We start from the raw sequence: 19,296 nt of genomic DNA on the forward strand, positions 1-19,296 counted from the left end.
GTTTCCATGCAGGGTATCGATAGAAGTAGTTGTATAGTTTTGGGTTTGATCTAGTTTGTTTCGCATTGAAAGGTGTGAGAGGGCCCTGAGCTCTGAAAGAGATTTTCTAGCTTAAGGGCTGTAAAAATTCTCAGACTGCTCCCCCAAGACACTAATATTTTGCTTTGTTTGAGAACTGTGTATATAAACTCTCTCCTTCTTGCTAGGTGGTATGTACAGTTACCTACTCAGCAAGCCCACCAATATCATGAAATGGAAACTTCCTGCCTCCCTCATTCACCATCCCTTCTTTCTATGTCTTCTCCTGAGGAGGAGGAGGAAGTCATTAGGGATGAGAACAGTACACTGCCTTCTCGACTTCATCCTCAAGTGGCAGACAAGATCCGAGAGCTGGTGTCTCAGGGAATAGAGCAGGTCTATGCAGTGAGGAAGCAACTGAGGTACAGAACTGTCTGCAGTGCTCTCAGTCTGTAGTGCTGTATCTACTTTTGTATTTGATTAATTTGGTTTGCAGCTAAAGGGCAGTGCTGGTGCATTACAGAATCTAATTCCCAGATGTCATGAGTCTGTTTTTCCCAGCTTTTGATATCTTTTCATATAATTGTAAATAGGCACTACAAGCTGCTTTACTCTTTAAAGTTACTTGAATAAATGGGGGTTCTAAATTCCAGACTCTGTAGCAGATGCACAAGGAACTGGCTCAGAAGATCATCTAGCTTGCTTTTGTCTTGTCATTGCAGCAAGAGGAGGGAGAAGGTAGCAGGGTCTCTTAACAATGGGGAATAGCAGAATATATTTAAGTATGCTAATAAATGTCCTTTAACATATGACAGAAAGTATGTGGAAAGAGAATTGTTCACACCTGATGAAGTGCCAGAAAGACATAACCTATCCTTCTTCCCCACTGTGAATGACATCAAGAACCACATTCATGAAGTGCAGAAGTCCCTAAGGAATGGAGAGCTGGTGTATAGTTCAGAAAGTATCCCAGCAACGGTATGTTGGCCTTTGTGTATCTTTCTGATTTTTGGAGTTAAATACTGGAAATCTTAATTTTTACCACTTAGCTGTATTTCATCCAAAATTCTCTGTGACTTTATATTTCCAGCAGCAATATTTTCAGTGGAATCTCTGGCTGAGCAAGATTGGATTAAATGTGAATAAAACCTTCTGACCTTATTCGGTATTTATCTCATCAGTATTAGATTGCTGCTAGTTGGTTGACGAATTACACAGTATTAGCACTTCTTGATGACTGCATGAACTGGAAGCCATTGGTATAGAAAAATTGACAGGTGGCATAAAATTTTGTTCATGGCTTTGTCACTGTCTATGTTTTGAAGAAGTTACTACTACTTTTCAGTAGCTGAAAAAATGGAAATGAAGCGTGTCTCCGGTGCAGTCTAAATTAGGACTTAATAAACATTTTGTATGTATAAATAGTAATAAATGTACTTTATAGTAAGTGCAGTGAGCTTGGAGCTGAATCTTCCAAATGCTCAGTAACTCTTAAGTCTTGTTCCTTAATTTCTTCCATGTATTGAGTCATAAAGGGTACACAGTGATCCTAGTTTTCCCAGACTAACCACTGAGAAATGGCTGATTTAAAATCAGCTTTGGCAAACAGTATTAAATCATGCTGTGTCATCACTCTTTTCCCTCTCCCTACACTGGTGTAGCCCAGATGAGTTAGTGTGCTTGCTAGTCAAATGGTTTCACTATTTTCTAAGCAGGTAAGGCAGATAACCTTCCTGAAACACAGTGCATGTTTAAAAGTCTTTAAAGTCTTTTACAGTACTTTTTTTTTTGTGAACCAAGAGGTCCAAAAATGCAAAATTATAAAAAAGTAAGAAAATGTAGTTTTAGACACTATTTTCTTATCAGACCTGTATTGAGCCTGTAGACAAGCTTGCATCCTTTCTGAGAACTGAGTTCTTTCTCCTTTCAGCTGCAATGGACCACAGACAGTGGGAATGTCCTCACAGAAACAGTGACTGTTGCATTTGCCTCACCACCTTCAGATGGTAGGACTGCATATATAACCTGTCTGTATCCAAATGTGTTTTATTGACTATGTCATAGAAGTTCACTTTCCTTCCAGGGACATTGCTGTCATGTCCTGTCGCTCAGGTGAACTTAAGAAGGATTATTTTGCTATAACTATTTTGATTTACTTTTTTTTCTATTTAACTGCATGTGTGGAAAAAAAGATGCGTAGTCATAATGTTGTTGGCAGAAGTATTAAAATTATAAACTTAGCTTTTATTTATCATCTTCAAGCAAACAAAAATTTTAATGGGATGATTGTCTGGAAAGAGCATTTTACCTTGAATGAAGGTGCTAGTAATAACTGTTTGGAGAGAATTAAGTTACTACTGATCAGATATGTCTGTCAGAGGACACAATCCTCAGGATCCAGCAGGGTATTTGAGTTTCCAGGTGGTTTGTGCTTCTCACATGTTTACATGTCTTGCTGAAAGGAACTTCAATGCACATTGAGACTCCTGCTTCTCAAAAGTCATTGGCCTGATGAGTTCCAGTGCTAGGATCAGGCACTGAAAAACAAGCATTGTATTTCTTTTGTTGGAATTGAGAGCAGTCTTTTCCATTTTTCCTTGGTGCTTAGAACAGAAATAGAAACACAGGTGTTAAGTGGCAGTAGGGCTGAGAGATGTTTCTTCAATTCTTTGTGGTGTAACTTCTTTATTAATGTGGCACCCAAATATCATCTCTTCCCAGTGATTGTTGAGCTGCAAAGTGTTAAACTTCTTCCCTGTCTGTTTCAAAACTAGAGTGTAGATAATGTATATTTCTATATAAACTTATTTTTACGCATTCTTGGTCAAAGGACTAGTTTTTTGGAAGATATTATGCTGTTTTACTTTCGTTGAAAGTGGGTTCCTACTACTATTACTTCAACTTCAAAACATGTACTAAGAAATACAGGTGTTTGTAACTAGATCTACTTGCCACCCACACAGTTAGAATTACACATAGGCTAAGATGTTCTGTTGGATTATGGTGGCTGGTAATAATTTTAAAATTAGATTATTCTGCCCTTCCTACCCTAGTTTCAAGAATACTTAGTCTAATGTGATACCAAAAGAACTTTTCCTCAGGTTAGTAGATGCTTTCCCCATCGTCTTTTAATAGGTTTGATGTGAAACTCACCAGAACTATCCCTGGCTTTTAGCAGTGAAGTGAGATGGAAGAGCCTAATTGTTTGCACACTTCTGCACACAGTTTTTCAGATCATACTGCAGACTTCACTGATGTTTTTAATCTCAGTAGCAGAGCCAGCTGCTTTTCCCATTTAACTGAAACATGATGGTGGGTACATTTTGTTCTAGACAGCTGATAGAGAAGTCTACAGGGACCAGAGGGGCACTGCCGCAGTTGTCATGTTCAGGATTTACTGGTGTCAACAGTTATCCTGTGGTTCTTGCCTGAAGAAATCCTGATGTGTTTGTGTCCCTTTCCCCTTAGGTCAGGGAGTGACATGGGCCAATTTCTTATTTGTTGTAACAGGAAATATAACCCCCCAGAGGTTTGGCTCACTGCGTGAGTTCTCCTCAACAACTTGGTGAACCTGATTTATGTGAAGCAGTTTCATGCACACCAGTGCATTTACTGTTAAAAAAAGGCAAAGGTTGGGCTATGTTTAATTTGGGATTTTTTAACTTATTTTGGCTGTTGTTGCAATGGATTAATTTGAACATAATACTGAAAAGCTTTAAGTATGCTTGGTGCTTTTAGGGAAGAATTCCAGTGTTTACAACTGTGAAAGAACAAGAGGTTAATTTTTAGACTCAGCTTGAACAGCGTCCCTCTTTTTTAAGGAAGTCCCGTGGTTTAGAAAAAAGAAACTTGCAATGTGAACAGACTTACTGTGCTTAAGCTTGCATGCCTATGTTAATATTGCCATTACTGTGTTTTTATGGAGAGACACAGGATAGTTGTGCCTTCAAAAGCTGTTGAGCTGTAGAGCACAGCAGGGATGCTGGAGAGCACTCAGAGAACAATTTTTGCTTTCTTTGTTTTACATAGAATTTTCTAAGACAAAGTAGCCTATCAAGTGTGTAAACATCCATCCAGTGACACACTGAATTTTGCAGGAAGCAAAAGTATGGGATTTGTTTAGTATTCTGCACATGTGAACCAGCTCAGTGAATATAAGCAGAAACACTTAATTGCAGCATGTCTCGTCTCCACTTATATGTGGGGGTATGTGTTTGTACACATTTCAACACGTTTATAACTGTATTAGAAAAAAAGAAGCCTAACTTCCAAAAAATGAGCTTTCATTAATGTTTGTGAAGGGGTAGCAAGGGAAAACAGCATTGACTTTTCAGACTACTCTTTGTATATGTATTTTTTTAAAATTCCAACTTGTGCCAAATGGAGACAACGTTTAAAAAATCAGGCAGTAACCGAACTTCTGTTTGTGCAGAACTCCCTATCTCCATGTGATACAACTTTCTTTGTAGCAAATAGAGGAGTTGAGCTATTACCTTTTTTTCCAGAGGTGTTGCTGTAGAATACAACCCAGGGAGAGAACTACTATCTCTTCCTGCATGTGAACATTCACATATGCATATGGGATCTCTGTATAATATTCAAAAGAGTCTGAATATTTGAAGTACTGGTGTTCAAGAAAATTTATAGATTTGTATGTATCTTCCGGTCAGTTATGGATAGCTAAGAGTCTGCAGGTCATTATATACGTTGAAAAATCTACCTCCACTCAGATTGCTGGAAACTTTTCTTAAAATTTTCTGATAGAAAATGTTTTGCAATTGATCATTCTCAATTTTTTTGCATTCACCAGACTAATCTGCATTCACAGGGCAAGTTCTTCTTTTACCTTTGTAACAGTGGAACTGAGAAATAAGCTGAGCAATATCTGCTTGTTTCTGCATAAAGCTTAACCAAAACGTTCTGGCTGGCTCAAACAGGAAATGGAATGATCTCATGAGAAGTTTTCTTGCAGAAATTGTTATAAGTGAATCTCAGTTTTCGCAAAACTTCAGGAAATGAGGTCCATCATTATTGCATTAAATAAGAATTTTGAGGATGTGATATAATCTGTAGACTGAAAGACCTCCAGATAAATGGACTTTGGATGATATTGCGTAGAAGTTTTGCTAATTTCACTGGGGAGACTTTTATTAAACAGGAAGAAAAGATTTGTCATAACTGTCTGCTTCCTCACTTTGGCACCATAGGGAGCTCAGGAGTGGAGTCAGTCATCACCAAAGCAGAATCCAACCAGAGCGGGGAGTCCTTGGTACCAGAAACAACTCAGCTGTTGTCTTCACTCTCTTCACTTCAGCCCAAGATATTTGCACAACTTCAGGTACAGTCAAGTCATTTACAGAGCATCAAACATGCTGTGCTGGAATTGCTGAAGGCGAGCTGAGAACAGCAAGTTCCTTCTCAGCTGGTCCCAAACATAGCTGGGTAACACGGACTTTGAAGTAGCTGTCAGCTCTTACTCTGGTTGCTCTTGCATGTCACATTAGCATATAACTGCGGTGCAGGGGATCCCACTACTGTCTTTTCACACTTTGAGGTTAGGGTCTCTTGTGAAGAAAACCAGGAGGATAAAGGCAGTGGGTTTCTACCTCAAACCAAGTACCTCTTCATTTTCTACAATGTCCAGTCATTTCATAATGAAAATGCTGCAAAACTGCAGGGAGATAAGACAGTCTTGTTCATTCCTTTTAAATCTTTTTCCTGCCTCTCAAGAAAGTATCTTAAAATCCTGAAACTGCTCTTGGCTCAGAGCTGTAAACTTGCAGGTTGAAAGGCTGAAGAGGGAAGGATAAGAATGTCATGCTAAAAGAGCTTCTTCTAAAGCTCATCTCCCTTCAAAGCTGGCTCTCTTATCCTTCTTCCTTAACTACTTTGAAAATCTGCCTTCATGTTTCCTGAACCCCAATGAAGTGTATGATATTTTCTCTAGAAATACAATCTGTAGTAAGATTCTGTTCTACTTGCTGTTTCCTCTTTTTCTGAGGACAGCCTGGCTCCACATCACATAATTTTATTTGAAGCAGTGTGCTTAGCTTGTAGTAGCCACCTCTTGTGGTAACGGGCGGTACTGGGGAATGATCTGAAACCGAATGTCAATCCAAAATTAGAGCTTTATTGTCATAAGCAGTCTTCTAAATGCTGCTGGATTCGACTGTCCTGATTGTTTTCAAGTACATTTTGAGCCTGGAGTTGCTGGGATTGAGTGTTCAGAAGAATTAATGAGTGGGAAGTCAGAAGCTAGCTAGACAATACATGCTGTTAAATGCAGACTCCTGCTGTAAGTGCTGCTCTGTTGGTACTTCTGCCTTCTGTTTCACAGGGATTGCAGCTGCAGTCAACATTTACCTCGACAAACGGATCATCAGCCCTGCTAGCTGTAAATAACCATTCCCCTCCCAGCCCTGCAAGTCTCCTGGATTCCCTGGGGGGTGCAATAAGCAGCCATTCTCTAGCACTGAGTCAGGAGCATGGTCTGCAAGCAGGTGCTGGCCTAGCACAGGACAGTGCTGCTGCGCCTGCTTTTGGGACTCTGCCTGGCTCTGATCACAGTCTGGTTGCCATGGGCCAGCTGGTACCGGCTGAAGGGGTGGATGACTCCAGAAGCCTGGAAGGAGGAGCACATCAGATTTTCCTGGGAGATGTACAAACTATTCCAGTAGGGATTGTGGACAGCCAGCCAGCACTTAGTAAGTTGCAGTTTTCTCAAGAATATGTGAATATAGAAAATATAGTGAATTTTGTTCTGTGTGTCTTGAAGAAAGGAGACAAATGTGTTGATAATGGGGAACTCCAAGACACACTTCTTTCAGCCAATTCTAATTAGTTTTTTTGTTTTTCCATGGGAAAGAGGAAAGACGTTTTGTGTGAAAGTGATTTTATGTCTCCAGACATTTTACTTTTTTTATAAATTGTTTTAAATATTGTTACTCGAGAGGAGCCTCGCTGCAGTAAGTTCACGTCAATTTGCAATATTTTAGAGCACAGTAGGTAACATAACTGGCTGTCAAGCTAAAAAGCTGTAAACTTCATATATATGCCTTAACTATTAGCTTGAGTTCCTGAAATGTTTTTCTTTTAAATGCACAGCTATTGGGGTTGAAGCATTGTCAATGGAGTTTCAACTTCAGTGTTTGATTTTTGTTTTGTTTTTAAGCTGAAGAAAATACAGAGGGTGTTGTTAACCGTGTGAACCAAGCTAAACAAGAACCAAGAGAAAAAGCATTGTCTATGGAGACACGTAAAATCAGAGACTGCCACAGTTCCTCACCATAGTTCTTCGCCTTCACCTGTGAAGCCTGGAAGGATTTTTCAAATTGGAGAACTCTAAATGTCTTGGAAGGGAAGGCAAGTGCTCTCAAAGTACTGCCATTCTTTTTAAATTGTATTATGACATTCAGACTAAGCATATTTTAGAGTACTGACAGAAAGCTGTTTTGGTTTGACTGATGTGACTCACTGCCAACTCCAGGTCATTCAATTGCCCTGTGGAGCACCACCTCTCTATTCTGTTTCAAGTTTTGAGTAATTTGGATTCTATCCAAATGGCACATTTTGTTCATTGTTTCTGAAGGTCTTCCACAATTTAATTCCTTAGCTTTAGAATGTGGATCACAATGCTGGGTTCACATTTTCTCCTTGAGACCCTTGACTCTTACTGCACTAGAGAGACCATAGAATCTGTCAGCTCCAAGATCACAGAATCCAACAGCAAAATGGATCAGTATGGCAATGGTTTTGTGACAAAAGGAAGGTCCAGGATGCTAAACTTCAAAGGGATAAAGAACGTGGATGCTTAAGAAAATGCAACTTTGACCTGATCATAATGTTAATGATGTGAAGATCAAGGAGAGGAGAAAGGTGAGGTTGCCAGGTGACTGGAAGGATGTATGATAAAGGAAAGTGTGTGAATTGTAATGGTGAATGTTTTTGACTTGACAGCTTTGAGCTTAAGTTCTGGCTTTATAATGAGCTTCATTGATGCATGCAGCCTTCCTTTGCAGCACTTCTGTATTTGCAGTTGGTCATAACAATGAAGGAGTCTTTCTCATGGAAAATGATTGATACTGCCATTTCAGCTTACCTGCTCTTGCTTTGTGTGCTTAAAGCTATCAGCTCAGACAAATGTGCTGTTGTTTGCTATGTAGGGTTTGTAGGGATACATTCCTGACAAGGAGAAGCCCAAGAAAACAAAGGAAGTAATCAAAGCAATATGTCCAAATATGCTGTCACCACAACATTCAGAAAACAAACTCATCTTTTTCAAAAGTGACATATTCTAAGACTTAAGTGGTCCATACAATTAAAACAATTACCAGGAATCTTTAGAAAATGGAATGTGATAAAAATTAAAATTTTAGTAATATTTGAGTTAAGGCCATAGTAAGTGACAAGCACTGAGCTGTATAATGTGTGACAGATGTTTCCTGAGGGAACAAAAATTGCACCTACAAATATCTTGGAATCAATTTAAACATGTAAATTGAATAAAACTGATGCCAACATAAATATCAAGTTAAGCAATTGCATTGTTTTCTTCAGATGTTGAATTGCTAGAGCAACATTCAGAGTAGTTTGTATACAGTGAGAGGAGCCTTTCTGGTTTAAGTTCCTAATAAGTGATTGAGAGCTTGATCATAAAATTAAATAAGAGCCAGTATTTTATCATGCAAGTGCATTAAAAATTCTCCAGTTTTTTCAGAGCCACTAATATTTAGTATCTACACTGATTTGTTTTATGGTATGCTTTACTCATTTCTGGCTAGGAAAAATCCCACAAGTTCACCTTTGGCGTTTATTTATTTGGTTGGAGTTTTAAATTTTGTTTTATTTGTTGTTTTTTTGGTAGGTTGTTTTGCTAATTGTCAGAATATCTCCCTGGTGGATATTCTCTGCTACAGTGTTAGTTCTGGAGCCCTCAGCCAGCAATCCCCTTTTCTTTTCCAGCTCAAAAATGGCATACTGGAATGGGTACCTCCTTCCCTACTGCTGTATTCAATAATTCCATCACAGCCAGTTTTTCTTAAAGTTTACACTAATACGTTCCAACCTATATTCTCTTTCTCTATATTGCTCTTTTTTTTTGAGAATTTTTCCTCATAGTTGAGAATGCTTCTTTTCAAAAGAAAAAATTACAGCTAAATATTACCAGCAAGAGGCTATTTCCGTTTCAGTTCTCTTCAAAGCAGACAATACATTTGTGATTGGAGCTAAAAGCTAAAGGAAAGACAAGTTACATTTCCATCAGTTCCTGCTTAATTCCCTCATTAAGAGTTCTGGTTTTAACATGGTTCTTTCCACCATGAGCTACAGTCTCATCCTGTGCTGCACAGAATTTCCGACAGTATTTCTGGTTTTGACCTAATGCTCACAGCTGGAGAAAAGACTCTTCTAGCCCATCTTGAATTGCAGGCTCTGAAATTAATTTTGTATTATATCCTGATTTGCTTGGTACTCGGAAAACAATAGAAGAAGAAGTTGGAAGATTTTAAAAGAAGCAATAAAGAATTAGTTGTTTTTAAAAACAGGGGATTAGACTTGAAATTCCGTTTATTGGAAAATTTATTTTAAATTATTCTTCAGCCAATACTCATATTTTTGTCTTCAGTTTTCTTCATTTTCACAGAAGTTCAGTTCATTGTCTTCCAAATACATATTTCTGTTTATTGCTGTGTTGGTTTTATTAATTTGATGTATTTTTTTTTCCAAAGTGTATGTTTTACATTTGTTTTGTGCATGTTGCTAGAGGAGGAACACGAACTCATCTCCTATGTCCAGTCTTAAAATTCCATTTAATTCCTTTGTTCACTAATATCCACGTAAATTTTATGGAGAAGACTGTTATGTATTTTTAAAAAGTCAGAAGTAAATGCTGCCACATTCAATGGTTAAAGTTGTTTAAGTAGAATATGCAAGGCTGATTTTTCAGAGTAATCTATGCAGCTTGATGCAAAGTAGTTGGTTATGACTTTGTGTTGGAATTGTAGATGTTTTTCTGATGCTTACTTTGTTTTCTTGTGGTTGCTGCGTGCAAACATTTATTTTGCAAACCTGAAATTCCTGACCTTCAACAGTACTGTGAATGAACAATTGATTCTCCAGTTATCTTTGTTGTTGGCTGTCAGTAAGAGTGATTGGTTGCTTTACAAGAAGAGATGTGCTTCTGTAAGTGCATGCAAAAATAACCTTTTGGTAAAATGTAGAGAAGGTGTAAAAAGGTATACACCCCTAGCTCTTGTTCAAGGCTGGAGGCCTCTTGGATGGAAACCAGTGCTGGTAATGAGCACTTCTTGTTGTACAAAATTATTGCGGTTTCTACAAAATTTAGAGGCACAAATATCTGTATATGTATGTGTATATATATATTTTTTTCCTATAGTAACTTAATATATAATATTCCTATTCAAATGTAAACTTCTCAGTCTTTTAAAGTAATGGTCTATTTTGTGGTTATGGGGGCTCATGGGGAGAAATGCAAGAGTTCTTTCAGGACAGTGGATTTTAGGGATGATGGAGAACAAGTAGGATAGCTCCAGGGAGACCAGGTGGAAGAAGTTTCTGAAAAGCAAGAATTCTGCTGGGAGGGCTGGTGGGGCTGTTCTGGGGGGCTTTGGGGTTGAGAGCCCAAAGGCTCAGTGCAGTTCCTGAGTTCCTATCCATAGTCCTTTCTATGCCAGCAGTGGATAGTGTGAGTTCGTGGTAGGAATTTAAAAGTATGGAAGAGAAGGGAAGCCTGCCCTGCCCTTAAAAACAGAAAAGTTGCTTGAGTTTTGGTGAGCACCAGAGGCAGATAAATGACTCCCCGTAACCTGAGGTGCCCATTCTTAGCTTCTAATATGAAGAAGAAACTCCTCTTGGAACTTCAGCCCAGGGCTGTAGACTCTTTCTTTACCTGTTACCAAGGAAAACAAGCCTTTTCTTCCCAGCTGAATTAACCTGCTGCTTTCCTCATCCCACTGACTGCAGCTCAGTATCTGCCCAAATGTCTCTTTCTTCACACTTAATAAGGCTTCCACAGAAATCCCATGCCCTCAGGCCCTTCAGTTCTCAGTGTTTCACTGTTGGACTGTTGAAGGAGCTGCTGAGTTCACTGCATAGGTAAACACAGGTGAGCTTTGCCCCATCAGTTTTTCCCCCTCCTTCCCCACAATTATTAGTACATATGTTCCTTTAAATTGCATTAAGTTTTTTTACTTGCTTGCTTAGAGGTCTATCATTACCAGAAGGAATATGAAGGAGCCCCGTTTCACAGACCATTTACATTCACAGCAACTGAAAAGATTTGATAAAACAAGGAGGAAAGGTGGCTTGTGCCAGCTGTTAGGGCTGGCCTCTTTCAGACCACTTGAATTCCTGATTCTGGCTGTGGATAGTAGCTGCCTGTTAAGTTGTCTGTCTCTTGGCAAAAGTGCAATTTTCTCCCTTAAGCCTATTCAAGCAGATAGTTCTCAGATGTTTAGGTAGGAAGAATCTGTTCCATTAGGGATAGAAAGTGTGATACAGATGTGGATGGTGCTGGGAAAAGTTACTGCTCTTTATGGGTCTCTGATGAGAAAATTGTCTTTGATCTGCCTTGCCTTTCTGAACAAAGCTTTCATAGGAATAGACTTCAGAGCCTATCCCATCAGTAACAATTACCTTCTCCCAGCAACAATGCACCTCATTAATGAATGAAACAAGCCTTGTGTAAAAACAGGTGGTGTTGATTTTTTTAGGTCAGAAGCTATCCCGCTGGTCTATCCAAGAGCAGCAGCTAAGGTATGATTTGGGGGGGAAAGGAGGGGAGAGCAAATAACAGGAGTGTATGTGCATGCATTTTTTCCCCCCAATATTAGCTCTTACATCTTAGTATCCCATTCCATTCTTGATGCACGTGACAAATGATGTGTTTATTTTCTGAAGGGATTTGAAGTGTTTTCTGGAGAGTCTTCAAAGGAGTGATCATAAATAGTACTGCTATTACAGTATCATACAAACTACTAGTACATGTTTGTCAACTCGGACCCCATTTTGTTCTTGTACAGAAGGGGTTTAAAAGCATGGAAAGCTTTACGAGGAGACAAGTACTGAGCGTCTTTGTCCTAATAAGTCTTCCCTGAACAGGAAAATGGGAGCTGTGGGAGTAATTCTCGTCAGTAGTCTGGTAGCCTCTGATAGATAGAATAAACCTTGCAAAAAGCGTGTATATGATAGCCCCTTACACAAGTTACCTTCGGATACTTAATAGTTTTAAAATACATACACATACATGCATAAATGTATGTACTTCAAAATGAAATGCTGACATGACTATAGTTGTTTGCACATAGTTCTTTAATTACAGTTTAATTACACTTATCTGCAGTTAAATAATGCAGATATTTTAGGGCACATGTCATCAGATCTTTTAATGTGGATAATTGAAATTCATGTTTTTACTGCAACCATCCTTTGCTCTCAGCAGCGCAGCTCAGTTGGTCATTTGGCATGTACTGGCTTCTGTTAATGACATTCTGCCTGTTTAAACAAGAGCATACTGTTCTAAGCAAATTAAATTTCTCACTCTTCCTGATCGTTTTTCTAATAGGGATTGATAAGGCTCATCATGAAAATCTGTTTGTAGTATAAGAGTTGATTTCTGGGTCCTCACTAGGAAGGAGCTAGACAACAAAAGCTTACATACTATAGGATCTGCCGTTTGGACATCTGTCTAATGTGCTTGGATTTCTATAGCAGGACAGTGTCAGTACAGCATAAACTGCCACTGAAATACTGTAAAAATTTCAACTCTCTCCCTTGGTCAAAAGTTGACAGTTCAGTGGCTCCAGGAAAGAAGATAGGAATACTGCTCTTCAGAGAATAGTTTCTGTCTGTAGATACTATTCAAAACATAATTAGGTGTGGCAATCAAGTGGCAGTAGAGGTGTGTGTTGGCAGATGAACGAGAGAGGGAGTTCAGTCCCAGTGTCCTTGTGGCAGACTAACATTCTCTGTGCCAGTCCTGAGAGCACCCTTGAGAAACAGTGATTGTCTTTGTGTGCTGACACAGCTGTTCTTTCTGCTTGCCCACTCAAGAAGTTCTACAAGCCTTCAAGGGACATGGAGAGCACGAAGGTGTGTAAGATCTTATGAGAGGGCCTGCAGGAATGAAACAAAGGGGAATAAAGTTTGATGGCATGACTTCTATGTAATGCACATTCTTTGGTGAGAGGAAGAGGATTTTCCAATAGAAAATAAAATTTATCTTCCTTTTAGAGAAGAGAATATTCTCTAATTCCTATTAGAGAATAATATATATCTTCCTTTTCAGAATATTATTATTACTGCTGACTCTCTAATCTGCTTGACAATATGCCTAGTGTTTGGACCTCAATGCTTTTGATTGTGTCCCAAAATATTAATGAATATTCATTCATACATTGCCATTTTGCATATCATACTGAAACTGTAGGCCAGTGGCATCTCCTGCTCTCTTTATTACCTCTGTGCATTTTCCTAAAGTAAATTAAAGCTTGTTTTATAAAAGAGCAGAGAGCTTTTATCCAGAGCCCTTTCATATATATATACACTTTTCACAGAGTAAGCTTTAACTTAATATTGTATATTTTTAACCCTTTGATAACCTAAAATAACCAAAGCCTTTTCACTTTTTTTATCCAGAACATGAAGCATTCCAAACTGCTCTTCAAAACCACCATGCTCAGAGCCTGAAAGGTTTGGCATTTTTCTTGCTCTGTAGGTGATCCTCCATCTGTGCTGTGTTCAGTGTCTTGCACATAACACAAGAATCCATAGTTAAGACCTATCCTATCACATGAGGGCACTTTTTCATTTCCATAATCTTCCTGGTCACTTGACAGCCTGTCAGTAACAATATCTGCAAACCAGTTTTTTTATTAACATCTGTCACATCTGTTCTAGATGTGGCAAATTTTCTTTGTGCATGGAATTTGCATTGGTATAGTGAAACCAATAGTGTTGTCAAAAATGGTCAAGTCTCATGAACTGAGAGCCTTCTGTTGTGAATTTGATCTTAATCTGAGCTCTGTCTGAGCTAGGGACAAACTGAGGCTATGCCCCTGTGTTCTGCTATGTTTGTTGAGCAGAAGAAAAACTTTCCAGCTGCTGAGAACAGCTGCATTTGTGTTTCTGCCTGATGCAATGCTACTCATAATTATCTCTTGAAGGATGGCTCATGGAATTCTGCTTTCCAGCTTAAGGGAAGATAAAGTTTCTATGTGTGAAAACTTGGTGGAAAATGTACAGAGTTGGGAGCACCTAAAGCAGTCACCCTTGGGTGTACTTAATTTAGGAATAGGAGCTGGTAGAAGGAATAAGCAACTGAAGAATATCATGATAAAAGTAGGCATTCTTGCTCTTTACATAGCATTGCCCTTACACAATACTTTTTTCTTAAATATGTTCCTTGACAAACACTGGTCAGAAGTGAGAAGAAAACAAATCTCAATTTCTCCCCACTGCCAGCTTACAGTTTAACATGGCTTCTGCAAATTAATCACAAGAGGGGCCTAAAATTCCATCCTAGATCTGAGTTTTGCTTGGTCAGGTCACTGTTAAGTTACATAAACTTAACTTTTTCGAATAGCTGTTTCTTTTAAAACTAAAATTAAATGTGAGATAGAATTGGAAATTTTGTTTCTTGCAGAGGACACTTCAATTCTCTGAAGTGTGCAAGTGTTTCCCCCCCTTGTCTTCCACTTTTATCTCTTAGTTCACTATGTATTGGCTGTTTTCTCAGGATCACTTACCTCTGAGAGTACTCCAGGTAACTGTCAAGAGACCAGAGCAGAGAACAGAAGAGGAAGAGAAGTTTTCAAAAAGCTGCTTGCAGGAGATAGAAAGCTCTCAAAGCTACAGCTGAAGATAGCAATTTCTTATGGCTGAAATGGCTCACTTTAGATGGTAAGTGGTTTTTTTTTAATATACTACTTTTCAATTGTTGATTTTGTTACTATTTATGCTCTGAACTCGCATCTAATAAAAGCTAGAATGGTAATTGTGTATTTTTCTTTTATCTTCAGTGCACTAGTTATCTTGTGAATGCAAACTGGTCTGATAACTCCACGTTTCTGGCTGTTGACAAAGCTGTTATCACATCTGTGGTGTTCTGTACATGGAAGCAGATGGAGGAAGTGGGAACCTTCTTGACCTTACTTGTACTGAGAACAGATGATCTGTAGAAAGAAGGCTTTACCAGTTAAAATCAATATCCTCACAATAATTTGGTGGGTGTACAGGTTTTTCATGCCAGGTGCTAGTGCATGTCTGACTTTGTACATAATGCAAGCCATAAAATTAACCTCTCACTGGCCTAGTCATATTTTTGTTGTTTCCTACCACTCATTGCTTTTTAGGAGTGGGAAAATTGTTTTAATATGTTATCATTTTCAGTTTTCTGCCTTTCTCCTGTTGCTTCTTTCTCTTACCCAGAGCAGCACAGAAACAAATTTCTCATTTTAAAAAACTTCTCTATCCTCAATTTCCCATATTTTGGGGCTTCCTCTTTGCTTTATTGTGCTGGAGTTTGATTTCTTACATGACTGAAATGTAAGATACCATTGTGTTTTGCTTAAGGAATGAGAAATACTGGGGTGAGCTTCACTGCAGAAGTCCTCAGAGGAAGCACCTGCTACAGGTTCTGCTCCTGCACCTGCATCTCCACAAAGGCCAGCACAAGCACAGAGCTGTGCTGATGACAGCAGTGTCTTGCACTTCGTGTACCAGCACGTTATCAGTACAAAGTTATTGCTGTGAATCCAGATCAGTCTGTGGGTCTGCCCCACTGTGTCCCCACAAATGACTATTTGGGCACAACTTGAAAGAGAGCACAGGAGACAGCCAGCAAGTTCTTAATATTCAGCTTTTAGTTTGTGCTTCTGTGTTGAGTTCAGGTGCCCTGGTGTGGGTGGCCCTGTGCAGGACACAGCTGGTTCCAGGCAGCTCTGTAAGGAACCCGCCACAGGACACAGCCGAGCACGTGGGTGGAGCTGGGGCACCTCTGTGGAGGTGTCTGTAAGAAAGGGCAAAATGGTGCAAGGCAGAGAAGAGTGAGGAAGAAGGTGAAACAGTCCTCTGAGCACCAAGGTGAGAGAAGAAGGAGAGGGAGGAATTGCTTCAGGTGCTGGAGCAGGTGTTTTCCCTGCAGACTACAGAGCCATGAGCAGGTGCAGGTTTTTCTGAAGGAACTGTGGTCTGTGGAGAGGAGCCATGCCAGAACAGGCTCTTGCTGAAGGACTGCAGCCTGTGGAGAGGACCCATGATGGAGCAACAGAAAGAAGCTGTTACAGACTGACTGCAACACCCATATTCCACTTTGCCCTGTGCTGCCTTGGACACGGGGGAACAGGGAAATTTGGGGTTCAAAGTGTGAAGTTGAGTCTGAGGAAAGAAAGCAACAGAAAGGGAATGTGCTGTTTTAATTTGCTTTTGTTTCTCAGTGATTTAATGTATTTTAATTGGCAATAAATTAAATTAGCTTTCCTCATATTGATTCAAATATTGCAATTTACATCTGGACTCGAGTCATGGTGAAAAAAACTGATTTCTCTTTGATCACTGCAAGTCACTATTGCCTTTAATTTTTTAAGTAATCAGATTTCAATTTTTATGAATTCATTCTGTGTGAAGGAAGTAGTGTATCTTGTCTGAATCAGGAATTGCATTTCTGAATGTATTCTGGTTAGGCCTTTCAAGTTCAGCATACTCACCTCTTCACCAGAGTAGATCTCAGGTGGAGAATTAACTCAGGAACATGTCTAATCCGTTCTGTTTCAGCTGAAGAAGAAATACCAGCCATATTTTCACCCGTTTGAGCATGGAAGAGTCATTCTGAGGAGAGGATGCTGCAGCAGTAGATTCTACTTTATCTATTTTGATAAAGCTGTTTTTACAGGTGTTAAGGGTGTGGCATCTTCCCAGTGTTATGTCTAGCAGTGCTTCAGAATTGGGCCAAGTTTGTGGTGAGTGGCATCTTTGGTGAAAGTGGTGTAACTTTGGGAAAAGAAATAAGCAGAGTTTGGGAATGAGATTTATATTCTTGTGCTTTTCAGAGATTTTCCTGAATAAGAAGGGAACTTCCTTTAGAGGGTAAGTTTTATGTGTATGTTCTTACACCTTTGGAAAATACCTGGTACTGGACACCAGGGGTATCTAGACAGGTTACTAGGTGACATGACACACTTGCTGGTTTATAATGGGTGCACTGGAATATAAAATTGATGGATAGCTTCTTAACATTAGCTAAATTAATTTTTTTTGTCCTCTCTCTTCACATTTCACTATAAAGAGAAGAGTCTCTGTTAAAGGGAACGTGGTGGATTGTTAGTTGTCCATAAAACTGTTTATGAACAGTTAGATGAGAAGGACTTCTTTGATAATGAATTAGATGAGCTTTGGAAAGAATTACACTGTCACGGTAACTTCAAGTATTTTCTTCCAATGATATCACTCACTATTGATTATTGTTTTACTGTTTATTTGCTGTATAATTTATTTGTTAAGTTTTTCTGGCCATATCAGAGCCATAGAAATAATACATATGGCAATTCTCTTTTCTCTTGAAGTTTTATAAAAGGGAAAGGAATTTTTCGTTTTGCATTTAGCCATCAGCTGCTCTGGAGAAGTCCATGATTATCTGTGTTCCATAGCTACCAAAAAATCTTTTGTGCTGAAGTGTTCCATAAATTTGTGATTTTTCCTTGGATCAGGCAAAGTGAATCTGGCATCTTTAAAAAAAACAAAAGCCAGAGTACACTGGAACCAAATTTAGCATCTTCAGGAGCTGTGACCTAGGATTCATCAGTTGCAATTGTGAAAAGATTGATGTTTTCATAGTGAAATGTATTTATCCATCTAGTTTAATCTACAAACAAAAGTGTCTCTATTCCTCTTATTTCAGACTTCTGAATTACTTTGCAAAATGAGAGATCGCTAGTGAGATTAGCTAGTAACTGCAAAAATGGCAGAGTTTCACTGAGAACAGGTGCTAACAATATGTACCATAAAGTCAGCCACCATAATTGACATTAGTAAGGTATGATCATTCAGAGATTAACTACAGGCTAACACTTTCGGTGGTACACTGATGTTTATTCTGATCTTGCAAACAAAAGTAATGTTTATGAGCCATTGCAGAAAGAATTGGAAAATAAAGCACTTTGTAGAATGTCTGTGGTGGTTTGGTTTCTGTTGGCTCTGTCAAGCTTTCACTTGGTGTTCATTCCACGGTGTATCCGTTGTAGGGTCTGTTTTATCTCATCTCTTACGTGGAGTAAGTTAAGTTAATAGTTAATATTTAGAGCATAAGACACAAGTACTTCGTGGCAAGTTATGATATTTCATGTGTTTTCTAACAAACAGTAAAAGTTGAATATACTTGATAATTACCAGAAGACATTTGAGAGAGACTTCACATGCTGCATTCACTCTTCTTGTCCATGTTTCGGAATTGATGAATTCCCTTTTCTTTGAGAGTTGTCAGGAGTTTTTAGCAATGAAATTACTATTTTGAAATTAACTGTAGTTTCTTGCCTGCTGTTAAAATAGTTTCAAGTAGGGAAACCAGGTTTGTATTTAATTTTGAATGGCCAGAATTTCCAAAAAGAAGAAACACTGGAGCCACCTCTGCACTCAGAGAAACGCTACTTTTTGGGCATAATGTTACAAAGGTCAACAAAGTTTCCAGAGAAGTTTCACTGGCATGCTACTAAGGATAGCATGGTGTGAAGCAGTGGTGCTGCCTGCTCTGAAATGCCTGGAATACTTTCTGTGCATTATTCAGTGTCTTGCTGCTGACATACCAGTGAGATGATAAGAAGAGGAGAGTCCATGATAAGTGTTTCATTTAAACTCAGAAACAGAGGCAATGGCTGGCATATTTAAAATTTTTCACAGGTGAGTGTTCTGAGATATTTGAGGAGTGAAAAACTGTTGGGATTTTCTCTCTCTCTCTCTCTCTCTAGCATTGTCTGGTAACTAAAGATATGTTCAACTTATTTGGAGAGCTTCCTAGGATCCAGGATCAGGTAGTGCTAATAATATTACAGATTGGTAATAGTGATATTTGCTTGTTTTTTTCAGATTTCCAGTTTCTGTTACTTGCTTTCTCCAGGGAATTTTTGTCAGTACATTCCAATGGCACACTGTCTCCACTATGTTGGAGTAGTACTGTTTACTAACTTAGAAAAAAATTTCTTTCCCATTACTGAGGTGATTTACAGAAAGGTTACTAGAGTTGGCTGTCTAGATAAAACTGTAGTCTTCTGG

The 19,296-nt window shown here is 38.8% G+C and overlaps 1 protein-coding gene and 1 long non-coding RNA gene across 6 annotated transcripts in view; both read left to right on the plus strand.

Annotated features, from left to right (window-relative positions):
* The window catches only part of CARF (calcium responsive transcription factor), a 28,426-nt gene extending 13,517 nt beyond the window's left edge, over positions 1-14,909 (plus strand). For 3 of the 5 annotated variants that reach the window (XM_088167858.1, XM_088167861.1, XM_088167862.1), the window contains 9 exons: positions 207-440; positions 834-996; positions 1,949-2,024; positions 5,226-5,356; positions 6,356-6,722; positions 7,190-7,893; positions 11,748-11,790; positions 13,672-13,725; positions 14,771-14,909. In XM_088167858.1, coding sequence (XP_088023984.1) covers positions 207-440; positions 834-996; positions 1,949-2,024; positions 5,226-5,356; positions 6,356-6,722; positions 7,190-7,308 — 1,090 coding nt within the window. In that variant the 3' untranslated portion in view covers positions 7,309-7,893; positions 11,748-11,790; positions 13,672-13,725; positions 14,771-14,909. The remainder of the gene's footprint in view (positions 1-206; positions 441-833; positions 997-1,948; positions 2,025-5,225; positions 5,357-6,355; positions 6,723-7,189; positions 7,894-11,747; positions 11,791-13,671; positions 13,726-14,770) is intronic. The other 2 variants (XM_088167859.1, XM_088167860.1) reach the window with 2 other exon arrangements.
* Positions 14,910-15,053: 144 nt separating this feature from the next.
* LOC148223178 (uncharacterized) lies at positions 15,054-18,200 on the plus strand. The gene is made up of 2 exons (XR_015804801.1): positions 15,054-15,257; positions 15,607-18,200. It is a non-coding gene; the product is annotated as an uncharacterized LOC148223178 (long non-coding RNA).
* Positions 18,201-19,296: the final 1,096 nt, after the last annotated feature.

The sequence above is a fragment of the Sturnus vulgaris genome, chromosome 7 (assembly GCF_052056855.1).
Source record: "Sturnus vulgaris isolate bStuVul1 chromosome 7, bStuVul1.hap1, whole genome shotgun sequence".
In the NCBI taxonomy this organism is placed as follows: domain Eukaryota; kingdom Metazoa; phylum Chordata; class Aves; order Passeriformes; family Sturnidae; genus Sturnus; species Sturnus vulgaris.